The 13,733-nt window shown below is 37.8% G+C and overlaps 1 protein-coding gene across 1 annotated transcript in view; it reads right to left on the bottom strand.

Moving 5' to 3' along the window:
• Positions 1–5,075: 5,075 nt before the first annotated feature.
• Positions 5,076–13,733, bottom strand: part of LOC144662791 (hemicentin-1-like) — a 76,604-nt gene continuing 67,946 nt past the window's right edge. Inside the window, exons 12-17 of the mRNA XM_078523718.1 lie at positions 11,181–11,225; positions 9,113–9,214; positions 7,565–7,583; positions 6,112–6,157; positions 5,583–5,650; positions 5,076–5,543 (exon numbers count right to left, since the gene is read on the bottom strand). Coding sequence (XP_078379844.1) covers positions 5,594–5,650; positions 6,112–6,157; positions 7,565–7,583; positions 9,113–9,214; positions 11,181–11,225 — 269 coding nt within the window. The 3' untranslated portion in view covers positions 5,076–5,543; positions 5,583–5,593. The remainder of the gene's footprint in view (positions 5,544–5,582; positions 5,651–6,111; positions 6,158–7,564; positions 7,584–9,112; positions 9,215–11,180; positions 11,226–13,733) is intronic.

Genomic DNA, 13,733 nt, shown 5'->3' with positions numbered 1-13,733 from the left:
CACGGCCTTCGGGAAATATTAAAAATAGGTCTTATAAAGCGACAAATAATACTATGAAAGCGAAAACAGATCAGATAAGTAATTATTTCATTTTACAGGACAACTCGGATTAATATTAATCCGCGGATTATAATAATAATAGATTATAATAGGATTATTATAATCCAGTAATAGATTATTATAATCCAGTAATTTATTATTATAATCCAGTAATAGATTAAGGCACGGCAAAAAATTGGAAGGATTAGATTATTATTAATATTATAATCCGGATTAATATTAATCTCTATTATAATCCCGATAAAATTCCGTTAATGTTTGGATAACAGATATGTCTATTTGACTATCTGACAGATATGTATATGACAAACACACTGCAGACTTACAACACAGGTCTGACAGGACATCAGTCACTTATCACATCCGTCACATGACGATCACTTTTGCATATGCTAAAGCTAGATTAGACGATGTTGTTGACCCTAGAAGTAAAAAAAAGGGATCAAGCGCCTCTGGGTCAGCGAATCCGTGCCGTGGGCTTGTTCTTTTACAAAAAAGGAGACCTAACGACAGGGAATCGTTACCAGCTGCGACGAAATAGCGACAATCCCAAACGCACCAACTTTCGAGGTTCGGAGTCGGCATATCACAATTGCAACTATGAACAAGAATTCCTCCCGTCTCTTGGCGCCTTTTGTTGATGAAAATATTATCTGTGAACTGACATGGTAAGCATATTGTATATGATGTCAAGTTCACGAAAAAACTATTTCAGCTGTTTCAAACAATAAAGTATGTTTACATCAAGCTTCGTATCTATTCCTAGCTTAGTGCTTGAAGATGCAAAGTGGAGTAGGGGAGATTCCGGATGACTTGCAAGGGCGCACAAAGTACGCGTGGGTCCAATCTTCGGAAGGTTTTGGACTAGGATTGAGTTGTTGAGATTAATTATTAAGATTAATATTAATCCGATTAATATTAATCTTACATAAGATTAATATTAATCCTAATGGATTAAGGCACGGCTCAAACCTCAGTAATAGATTATAATAATCTATTACTGGATTATAATAATCTATTACTAGATTATAATAATCTATTACTGGATTATAATAATCATTAGGATTAATATTAATCCGATTAATATTAATCCGAGTTGTCCTGATTTTAGAGCAAATGTGTAGTCTTTTTTAGAGGGAAAAAGTCAAGTTAGTTACGGCACTCGATCAACACTGCCGGAAAAGCGAACCGGATTGATGCAAGATTAAGGTATGCAAGATGACGAATGACGTAAAGGCGAGAGAAAGCAGTTATAAGCAACATTTTTAAAATTCCTTGTTTACATTAACGCATTGCGTTAACAATGGCCTGATACAAAAATATGCGCGAATATTTGACCACGCACGCGTAACTTAAGTCTGGAGAAAGGTTCCTTCATCTTAGATTTTTTTTATTTTTAAACACAAAAGTAATAACATTCCACGTTAAACTGAGTTCAGTAACAAACTATAAAGCCGATGGTTTGCTTCGTAACTTAAGTTTAACGTGAAATGTTACTTATTACTTTTGTGTTTAAAATAAAAAAAACTGAGATGAAGTAACCTTTTTCTAGACACAATGAACAAAATAGTCTATGTTAAATGAATGAAATAATTCCATTGGTTTATTCAAAAATACTTATAAAGCACTAATATTTGCTTGAATAGCCGCTAGCTAATAAGAAATTCAGCAATTTGTCTTCAATACGAAAAAAGATCATGCCTTGCAGCGAAATTAAATTGTTTACAAAAGACTGTAACTTTTTTCCGAGCCCAGGACTCCAAAACTCAAAGATCACTTAGAGCAGTTTTCACTTGAGTGTCGAAAATAATTTGCGTTTGCTTTGGTTTTGCCTTACTACGCTTAGTGATTGGTTTAAAAATATCGCGCCATTTTCTCAGCCAATCAGAAGTAAAACCAAAACCAATCGTGACTCGCTCGCGCACGTCAGTCCCGCGCTTCGTGCCTGCGACATGTATTTGCTTTGAGTTTTGATTGGCTCACTGGATTGTCTGTGTCGGCCTTTGTTATTGGCCAGAGTAATTACTTTGCTTTTGGTTTTACGACACTCAATAGACCATTTGCATTATGACGTAAAAGCGCAAAGACTTCTGGGCCCGGTTGTTCGAAAGAGGGTTAAATTAACCTTGGGTTAGAGCAAAACCAGAGGTTAAATTTCTTAATCGCAGGTTTATTAACCCGAGGATAAAATGGTGTTGTTCAAAGCACGTTTAGCGGGCCGGTTAGTTAACCCCGGGTTACGCGCGCTAACCTGCGGATAGCATCCCATAATATTCTTTGTTTGTCTGTTTTATTTCGTGCCAGCGGTAAAATAAGCTTCCGCGACACCGGCACCTGCACGCAAGGCGAGAAAACAAGGCTTTAACGCGACCCAAATAGCCGTTTTAACGGAGAAAGTAGATGAGAACTTGATCATTTTACAGAATAAACTGACGAACAGCGTGACAAACGAAAACAGAACGACGTATGGCAAGAATTTACCGTGGCGATAAATGCCGTCGGCGTGAAAATGAGGACTGTACACGAAGTTCGCGAAAAGTGAAAAATTGAAACTTCGCGGCAAAGAAAGACTTCCCAGACATGATGCATCGGCTGCAAAGCATAATTACGTCGAGTGTTGCCGTTTTGTTTGACTTTCACTATTGAATTTTACTATTTAATCCGAGGTTAACGATTTAACCCACCTAGCTAGGTGGGTTAAATTTAACCCGCTGTTTACCCAGAGGTTAACGTTAACTTGCCTTCGAACAACAGAACTAACCTGCGGATAAAATTTAACCGCAGGTTAAGTTGATTTAACCCGAGGTTAGGAGTTAACCCTCTTTCGAACAACCGGGCCCTGGTAGTTGTAGTTAGGTTCGCGGGAAAACACCATTTCTGGCTTATGATTGGCTAAGGGCAGCCAAGGTGGACATCCAGGACTTTTAATTTGATCAGAAGTTTGAGCTGCGAAGTTTACTCTCTTGTCGCTTCGAAATTTGTTTAAACTTTATTTTTTCAGTTACCTGTCAAAAATATAGAAAACAGGATGATAGCTTTGGAATTAAAATTGACTGAGTTCTGTGTTTTAACCAAAACAGACAAATGTTGTTCGTGTTCAAGTAAGTTTAATATGTACGTTGTGTGGCGGAGTTGACTTGGTAGAAATTCATTCATCGTGGCCGACAACTTCTCTTCGTAAATAATTTTATAAGCTTAATATCACACTGGAAACAGATTGCTTGAAAGGACGAGTCGAGGATATACCGTAACTAAATTTGTGTGGAATCAAGTGAAAGCAAGGCAAGCCATTGACTTTGTTCTTAATCTATTTTCAGACGTTCGACAAACGATCGCTTCCATCGTTCGCAGGTGAATTAATTCTTCACTGAAAAGCTTTGAAAATTTGCCATATATCATGATTGCTCGGCGGGACGGTTAGTTTAATTTATTTTTACAGTGAGACAGAGAAACGAGTCAAATAATTTTCCTCGTTCAATCTTCATCGATGAATCATGAAGGGTCAATCATAAAGGATTTTCAAGCTGATCAATCAAAACTTCCCTGTGCAGGCTGAATACAGATTATTTTGTTTTTATCTTAAAATTGTATTTTTTCGTCAAATTAGAACTGTAATTGCAATATTCTTTAACAAAGAAGTTTTCTTGTTTTTGTACTGGAAATGTCAACTCGTCGAGTAGCAGTTGTGGTTTCAATCCGAGCGAGGGCCGTGCGAGCAAATATAATTTTATTTCCATAATCTTGTTGATGAACGATTACTTGTGCGACTCGAAAGGTGAGCCTCAAAGATTTTTACGAGTGTAGACATCATGTACTGTGCTCCCCTATGTTTAGAAAGGGTAAAATATCGCGTCTTCGTATATTATTTGAAAATACCTGGCAAGCAAAAGTTTTAGGAATTTAATTAAATAACCGCGCGACTGAGACTTGGAGGAAACACTCGTTGAAACTTTACTACAAAACGCAACCCAGCAAATATACAATTTCTTGCATAACTTTTTTTTCATTTTAACGGACTTGGTTTTATACTGAGAGGTTGCTTTTTGCCCTTTAAATGAAGCCACATGGACGTCTTCTTCGGTGAGAGTAATTTTCTTTACCTCTATCACGATTTTCTTGGGCAAGCGGGCTTGATGACGATTCAAAATTTCCCGCGAACCTAACTACAGCTACCAGAAGTCTTTGCGCTCTTACGTCATAATGCAAATGGTCTATTGAAAACTGCTTATAAGCATCAGAATTTTACAGTGTCATGGCCTCCTGACTGTGTATATAACAAATCTAAAATAATGATATTCTGACTAGGGTTTCCTTCACTTTTCCAATCCTGTCATGTATCTTGTTTCATTACTTTTAACAAGCTTCTTCCCGAGATTTGGTCCAAAACTGATGCCAACGACGGGAAAAGACAAAGTTATTAAGGAAACGGCATTAAACAAGTTTCTCTCTGCAGTTCCTTATTGCTTTTACTGATATTTTAAGACAATTATGGAACACCAGAAAGAAAAACTTGCAAAATCCTTGTGATACTGAACAAATTGAAAATATACACCACAACAGCAAGAAAGTGCAATTTTTATTGATAAATCCTTTGAACTTCAGCTCCTAGAATAATGTCCAATGCGTTACGCGTGCAAATCCTTATAAATTATAAACGTTTACAACATGATCTTAAGGGGCTTGGTATTTAAATGACATAGCAGTTTAGATTGTCGAATACACGCCTAGAGGATTGGTATCTTTAAGAACAAGCGAAACAAGCTGAAAATGCCTAAAAGTCATTGCAATAGTATCAGTAAAAAGAAATAAAGAAAAGGCTGCTACAGCGTTAATAGCAGAGCATCTTTTTGCTGTATAAGGTCTCTATGGTAAAATTAGATACTTACGTTTGTTGGTGAAAATATTCTGTTATAGGCAGAACCATAGGATTAACAAAGCGAACACGAACTCATGTTACAATCTTTAACTAGGTTAACTGTTTTATTATTTTTGACGCAATATTACCATAAATTAAAGCTCTACTAAAACTGTTTGCTAACATATTTTCACAGATTACCGGTAACAACCGCACCAGTAAGTAATCACGGTGGTGGATGGATACCTTGAAAGGCGTAAAGGTGCCTTGTTTTCTTCTTCATAATTTGTCACGTGACTTACCATCAAGGGAGAGGGCGGGCTAGTAGAGGTTGGTGGGGTATTAGAAAATCTAACTTCTAGCCGTGTGCGTTTAAAAGAGTTGGGGGTTTAAAAAGGTGGGGAAGGGGTACTTTATAGTGCTTTTCCGGTACTTAAGTCAGGACAAGCGTTACATGTTTGTTCTCACAGCGAAGATATACTTAAGACACTCGTGGGTTTCATTTTCTCTTAAAATCCGCAGTTAATGTTTTCAAACAATAACACTTCACTCCATCACAATTTCTAGCGGCTTTTTTACGAAGTTACTGCATCGTTTGCATCGGATGTTGAGTTAAAAACAAATTATTATTATTTTTTCTTTCTTCCTCCTCCTTTTAGTGTGTTTTCTCTTAGTGAGTCAAACGTAGGTAATTCTTAGAGATTTTCTTGACTGCGTTGTAACACTACTTGTCACCTGAAAAATAAATTGATAGACTATTTACTTCTATTGACCATTACATAAATCACCATTAAAAAGTATTATCAGGCCGCATCACACGTTATCTGGTTGTAAAAATGTTATGTAGTAAACACAAAGACAGTGTTGCGGATTAGAATGGCTTCAACATGTTTTTTATGACCAGCTTTTATTACAAAATATAGAGGGGAAGTCCGGTGGGTAGCTGTAATATTGTGGATAGCTGTGATAACCTTCCACTCCATCAGACTGAACTTAAAAATTCAAGACACAAACATTGCAAGAGTTCGTTTTTTTACAAGCCTCGATGCTTTTGAAGTATGTCTGAGGTTGGAGAGGCTTATCCAGGCTGTATGCTAGGTCGGCTCTAAATGTCATATGGCTAGCAACTTCGAATCCGACTTATATACAATACATTCTGCTTCAAAATTTGCACATCCGTCTAAAATTTTTCTTACCGCATATTGAGTCGAATCCGGTTCATTCCTACTATGTTTTCCAGACCTAAGAAAATTAAAAGAGAGAATTTCAGTTTATTGAGCGCCTCAATTCAGTTTTCATAGCCAGAAATTCCGAACCATAGCAGGCGTGACATACGTCATTATATCTAATGCGCTGATTGGCTCACGGCTGTCAAGAAAACAAGTCACGCCAGCGCCGGCGCTGACAAGCCAACTTTCAGCCGAGAAAATAAAGATTATCTGGCAAATATTATCACTTGTCTAAGAAGATTTCCTTGAAATAAGCTCTGTAGAAACTCTACTGATACGTTTCTGTTTTCTCCGGTCCGATTTCGTACAATTAGGAGCCTTTCCAAGCGGTTTTGAGCCGCCGTAAATCAGATCGAAAATCATTTTCGATCCGTGACCGATATGTCACGCAGCACGAAAACCCTCAGGGGAATTCAAGTCCCAGGCTCTAACTCTTCCCTAAAAACGCCGAAAAGAGCCTGGAGAACAGCTTGAACTATTTTTCAAAATGGTGGCTAGATTTTGTGATGAAAACACACATACGGTTAAGAAAACAGCTCGCGTTCGTCAAGAGTTTCATCCGAGCGATTTTGAAAGTGTGCAGTCAAAGACGGACAATTTTTGCGAGATTTCGGGAGTTTTAAAAAGCAAAAAGCCGCAATGAATTCAACTCGAAGAGAACCAAAAATTATCGAAAACTAAAGTATTGGATGTGGTCTTCAAGTTCTGCATTGGAATGGAGATTCTAATCTTCAGCAAGAGAGAGCAACCCAAAGCAAAGATCAGTGGTTTGCATAAACAAGACATAATATACAAAGGTTAGTATGGCGGATCCTTGTTAGCATTCGTAAAATTTTCAAGTGGAAAAAGCCGAAAGAAATTTACTTCGCTAAGCTACAAAACCCTTTCCAATTCAAAACTATCACCACAACTGAAGAAATTTTTATCGGAACAGTGAAATTCAAGCACCTCGGTCTTTGCAGCGATCGACTGAAATACGATATCTATATATTTTTCTTTTAGAAACCTGAGAGCACATGCAAACACAATTGTCACGCTTCGTGGGGGGTCGCGGTTCGGTCGTGGTTCGGAATTTCTGGCTATGTTAAAGCGTCACTAAATTTTTTCAGTTGTTCTACAGTTTATGGCGTTTGCCGATGAAATAAAAGAGATTTAAGTTTTTACCGCGGCGGTGCTGAACAAGAAAAGTAACATCAGTGGTAATAGACTAAATTACCGTTGATTATTACTCCATCGTCACCCAGGCGGATAAACAAAAAAATGAATAATTTGCCTCTTTTTAAGTTATATATATATATTCAGTTAAGAAAACTCCTTTCAGCCCAATTCGGGGATTAGTATAACCTTTTAAGCAAAAAAAAAAAAAAAAAAAAAAAAAAAAAATAACCTTTTAAGCATGTTAATAAGATAATTGACTTACCTTTGAACTTTTAAACTTCCTAGAAAACGAAAGACATAGCATGCTTATTTTGAGTAATTTTTTAAGTAGTTACTTCTCAACAACTCAGTATGTAAGAAAGAATATTCTGTTTCGTTTTAAAAATATCAAATGCCGAAATCTCCCTGGCCTGACAACAAAGGCATGTATATAACAGTCTGTAGTTAGGGTGTTGCTTTATTATAGGCGCTGTAATCATTATTATTATTTTACTTTTATCTTTTTTTTTTTTTTACTTTGTCTTCGAGTCTTAGTCGAATGAGGGTCCTGAAGGGGGGGTTCTAAATCCCATTTCCCAGCCAAAATTTTGCCTAAATCCCATTTCCCAGCCTATTTTTTGCTCAAATCCCAGTCCCAGCAGTTAAATTTTTGGTAAATCCCAGTGCATGAAAAATCAAGGATTAAACGCACTATACGTGCAGTAACTGTGTTGTTTTCATTGTCCTAAATCCTGTTTTTATTTCTGCTAGTTGAAATTGGTGAACTCCCTTTCGTTTTCTGAAATTCTCAACTCAACACATCCGTATTAACGTTTTCTCCAGTTCTTTGAGTGAGCAGTTCAGAGGAATGTCTCCGTGTGTGTTACTAGGTTAGTAGAGGAATGGCCGTCACGTTTCGTCCAATCTCGTACCTCGAGTCTTCGTTCCATACTGCGCAATCTTGACGACACGAGCGACTCTCAGGAGCTCCGTTGCAAGATTGATTTTGATTGGTTTTTTAAATGGCCGGAAGTAAACACCAAGAAAATCGTTGAGTCATGGTTTTTAAAGCTAAGCATGTGCAATTCAACCGGAAGTCCGATATTTTTAAACTTCCAATCAGAACCTTCCAGGCTCGCTCGTTTCCAGATCGCTGTTCAAAGGGAACGAAGACCCTGGGTACAAGGATGTGTTTCGCCCATATTGGATTACGCTAGTTTGAGCTTGCTCAGTCATAGCTGTTCCGCTCAGTAACTAAATCACTGACAGGAAAATTGACCGCCACTTGAAAGACACTTGCGTGCAGGCGTTGGTTTCGTTTCAGAGTTTTCAACATTGTAACTATGCCTTGAGGAATATTATTGAGCCTGAAATATATGTTTTTTTTCGTGTACTGACGTGCTTCCCATTCCCATTTTCTGGTTGTGAATCCCAGTCCCAGTGACCCAAATCCCATTTTCCCAGTAAAAACATATGCAAATCCCAGTAAAAATAGGCAAATCCCAGTTCCCATTTTACCCCTTCAGGACCCTCTCGAATAAATGCTGAATACAATCAAGTATTCATGGTAGTACATGATGTTCGGTTGTGTTTGTATCTGATCGGATCCTCGATCGCAGTTTTACTCGAGCTTAGCTTTCGGCCGAAAACTGTTTGCTTCAGGCATTATTGGTTTAAGTCCTTATAATTAACATAAGTTTTTTATATCAGCACTTGACGAAACAATCTCTTGGTGTAGCATCTACATTTTATGAGTTTTAATGCTAAATAAACACAGAATGGCCATGGCGTCTCTACCTTTTGATCTCTAACAATGGGGTGGAAGATTTACCTTGGGTTTTGAAACACAGAACATAAACAGCTAAGCAGGCAAGAATTATGACCACAAAAATGGCGATAACAATGCCAGACACTGCTCCAGTAGACAGACCAGCTGCGAAAATAACAAAAAGCATTTTAATTTTCCTCTTAGTTGTGTTTTAGACACACCATAAAATTTTATTTATACAATCAATTGCTAGTTAGATAATATTTACTTTACCTTTAAATGGTTACTGTCCTAACATGACACTTTAGAGCTCTGGCCTAAGAAAAACGGTTCTTCAAAACTCGAAAATGGAAATATCTGGTTTCTGGTGCTCCTTCGATCATATTCAGTTAATATATAGATTTAGCAAAGCCTCAGAGTGGTGCTCCACACTTATTTTCTGGTTCATTAATTTTGTGAAAATATTCTCATTGAAAACACTGTTATTGAAGTTATTAAACAACTCAATACTACTTGCTACTACTCAAGAAAGATCCATAGCCGAAAAATATCGCAAACTCCAATCGCAGAAATTGCGCATACAAAATCCTGTCATTACACCGGACAAAAAAAGATGAGCCCGCGATACAATGGAAAAAGTAACTTGGTCAGCTTCAAAAAAAGTCCACACCTCGATTAGGTGTACACCTGAGCCCGCGATATGGAGATGTTATATTGGTCAGTGGATAACTTTTTGGGACAGCTCTCAATTGACCATAACATGGATGACCAATATTAAACATACAAGCGGACGTTAACGCACGTAGCGGTACGATAAGGTGGCGTTCTCCTCCCTCCACTCGGGTTACCTTGTGACTCTCCCTTCCTCCCTCCCTCCCTCCCTCCCTCCCTCCCCGAGAGTCTGTAGGCGCGGGCGGGCGTACGCTCATTCGATAACCATTTTTTCGACTTCATGGGTTTACATAGTCCAGTCCCTAAACTCTTTCTTCCACGCGCCCATTATAGGGATTGAACCCAGGCGCGAGAAGAGTGAGTCCAGGATAACTTGCATGCACATGCTCAAAAAGAACCAATCTCAACCAAGGAGTGTGGTGTTACTTGCATGGGACGCGTGCGCTAGGTCTAAAATGCTCAACCAGATTACGGAATTCAACTACGCGACCAAGTGCGCGAATAAATGCAAGAAAAAAACTGTGCTAAGTTGCATCCGAAGGCAATTCAATAAACAGCTACAAAATACTACGAATAGTTCACGTTTTGGCCGTTAGCTTTTAGTAGACACTGACTGGCAAGCCGTCTTTTTTAAAGTTATTCCAGTGATCCTGCTTTAGTAAACGGTCGCGTAGTTGAACTCGTCATCTGTGCGCGCGCGATTTTAAAAGTGCTGCAAATTTGGTTTCCACCCCCCTCCCCGATTTTGGGGGATAAACTGACGCATGCGCAAATGTCCTTACCCATGGTGCTCCGCTGGTATGCTTCGCGCGCTAGAGCTCCGCTACTACAATGTATTTCTCAAAAGTACTTCAAACCGGCCACTTTGAGTAATTCACGACTTACAGATCAAAATGTAATCCCTGAGCTCAGGGTTTCCCGTTTGATTGCCCAAAACTGTAAAATACAATCTTGTATTGACAACAAAAGTTCATAACTAATCCCACACTACCATTCTAAGAAAATTACAGAGAGATTATATAATCGAAGAATAGAAATATGCATGCAATTAATTAAATTATCTAATAATAACTAATGTGAGTAATATGATGGTGTACAATATGTATCAAACAGGGTAACAGAACGATTCCTGGCAACTGAGATCACAAATTAGATAGCCGCTGTCTTATTATACTGTTCCTCAGGGACGTTATTACTAGTCCTAGTATTTTGCAACGTTAATAACTACTTAAGATGTCTTCGGCCTTCTTAGTAAAGCCAGCTAACTGACCGCGTCATCTCTCGAAGCAATCTTTTGTTACCTTTTGCTGTTGAAGCACGCGCAAAAGTGAACCGTTAGAAAGCCGGTCATTTAATTCAGTCTTACGTTTACACAAATTAGTGATAGTGGTTTTTTTTTTATGTATAATACTGATAAAAAATCTGAGCCAATGGTATACCCTTTCGACTTTCATTTTACCTTTCTCGACGTCCTTTTGCTTTGCATGTGTGGCTGCCCGTGAAACTAGGAGAGAAAGATTTAACAAATTATCAGTCCGTACGTTTTATCAAATTCTAACAAAATTATAATTTTTTCAGTTTAGGTGTCTGCCGCATCCACTGTTTGCTTGAAACTTTGCATAAAGTTAACTATGGGGAAAGCAATAATTTCTACATTCGATTATGCTAAAAAAAAAAATGGGTTAAGGATTGACCTCCATAACCCATGGTGTTAATCCTACGATACTAGAGATTAGACAAGCGAAACTTGGAGTGCTTTAGACATTGCTTGTTCCGCAGACATCAAAATGCTCATTTTCTTCCAAGGTAAAAAAAACTCGATTGGTAAATTTGGTTTTTTGTCGCGTTCTGATTTAAGGCCTCTATCGCCATCATTGGGTAAAGAGTAGAGTTTATTTCTTTGCATTGCCTTATGCGAATATATCATACTCAAGTCGAAAAATGTCATACCTACATCACCATACACAAATAGACTAGTCGGTATTTCCGTAAAGTCATTCTCAGATAAATCAAGGGGCATTTTTTAGTAAAAGTTGGTAACAGTAGTTTTCTTAAGTAATTTGACCTGCTGAAAACGAAAATGCTTGTTACCAAATTTTTTTTTGCGATCTTCAGTCTCAAAATGACGTCACAAATAAAGACACCTAAGATGACGTCATTACATCGTAAACCCTATCCGTAACTTCCAGAATATTAAAGCAATCACAATGAAATTTAGAGGATATATAGTATGTCCAAACATCTATTTTTTGTAATACGTCATGTGTAATGGTTACGTCACATCACGTGACAATTACATCATGATGTCAAAACAGGCGCCATCTTGGATCCGCCATCTTGGATTTTCATAATTTTCCCAAAACGTCAGAAAATCGCCCAAAATTACTAAAAAAAGTACTCAAAATAAATAAAACGTTGCAAAAAAACTAAAAAAGGTGAAAATAATTGCATAAACGTTAACTTAATTTCATTAATAGAACACAAAAATTACAAATTTTGGAAAAGAAAAATATGCCCTTGACGACGAATTTGTAACACAAAGATCCGAAGAAAAGGTCAATTTCACGTTTTGTTGGAACTACATGGAAATGGACTCTATCTTCTTAATTCTCACACGGGCTCATGGAGAGGGGATATGGGATCTGTACTTGCAAGTTTCCGCCCGATGTTGCCATATGAAGGGAAACGTCCTTTTCAAATGGAATGCAAGCAAATTCAGCCAGGTCAGTGCTTATCACAGTCTTGAATGGCTAAATGGGATAGGGAAAAGAGCAGGAGGGATCGTGGACATATCCAAGAAGTAATCAGCATTGAGTAGAGCGGCACTGTTCTATAATCCCCTGTCACAGATTGCTGATATTACACACACAATGTTTGGATTGAGCCAAGACGTTTTCCCGCAACAAGTCTACTCCTGGTAGGAAAGATTGGGGCAAGAAGGATGAATCTTTACTGCTCGCCATCCTTAAGTAATTAAAAGTATTTTAGCCACCAGAAAATCAAACCTGACTTTATAGCATTGCCACGAAAGATCTGTCGCTGTTAAATACCAAAGAGCTTGGTCAAAAAAAGCAAAAACAGGTGAGAGAATTTGTGGTGCAAAAGGTTGGAAACTGTGTCTTGACAGGAGCAAGATGAATCGTCAAAGATGAAATTCTGGGACACGATGCACAAGAATAACGCTCCAACTTTCGATAACTTAAAAGCCTTATCATTGCCTATAAAGCTGGTTGTTTAGTACTTTTATTTCTTCTAAGATATTTTTGAAGCGAAAACACCGCCAATATGAATAAGTATAAGGCAAAGATGTAAATGACTATTTCCTAATAGCGAAACGTCCAAGGAATGTGTTCGTATTTTTTAAATGAAACCGTTCCTTTTTATAGACCCAACGAAGATTCCATAACGGTAAAGGTATAGATCTCAGTTGTTTCTTTAACTTTTAGCCACAGTTGAACAGCCTACAAAGTCGACAGTATTTATTATATATTTCATTCAGCATTTCAATTATCCTGTCGCTGTGTAGTTAAATGGCAAGCTATCTATGGCGTCATTACATGACGCCACAGGTTGCCTGGAATGCTTTCTGTGGCCTATTCTAAAAAAAGGCAGGAACTAGGTTGGAGGCAATTTATTTGGTATAAAAAGATGCAAATATAGTGCATACGGCTTAGAACCTATTTTTATTCACAAAGTTAACCCTATCCAGACCGGTAGGGGAAGGTGGGAGGGGGAAGGAACCGCGCTAACTTTGAACGCTTATAACTTTTTCAAGATTTAACCGAACGCTGCCAACTTTGCGAGATTATCTAAAATTTATCTGGGAATAATTTGGTAGGATGGCTTGTTGTTTTGGGGAACTTGACATTACAATGGCAATGGCATTTTGACAGGAATGGTTTCCAAAATTTGTGATTTTTGTGTTCTATTAATGAAATTAATAAAACACAAACTCTTTTCAGGTTTTATGTTTTGCACCGTTCTATTTATTTTGAGTACTTTTCAGAAATTT

This window comes from Oculina patagonica, chromosome 8, assembly GCF_052425735.1.
Source record: "Oculina patagonica isolate OP01 chromosome 8, crgOcupat, whole genome shotgun sequence".
Lineage (NCBI taxonomy): Eukaryota > Metazoa > Cnidaria > Anthozoa > Scleractinia > Oculinidae > Oculina > Oculina patagonica.
This window is presented reverse-complemented; position numbering and strand designations above follow the sequence as displayed.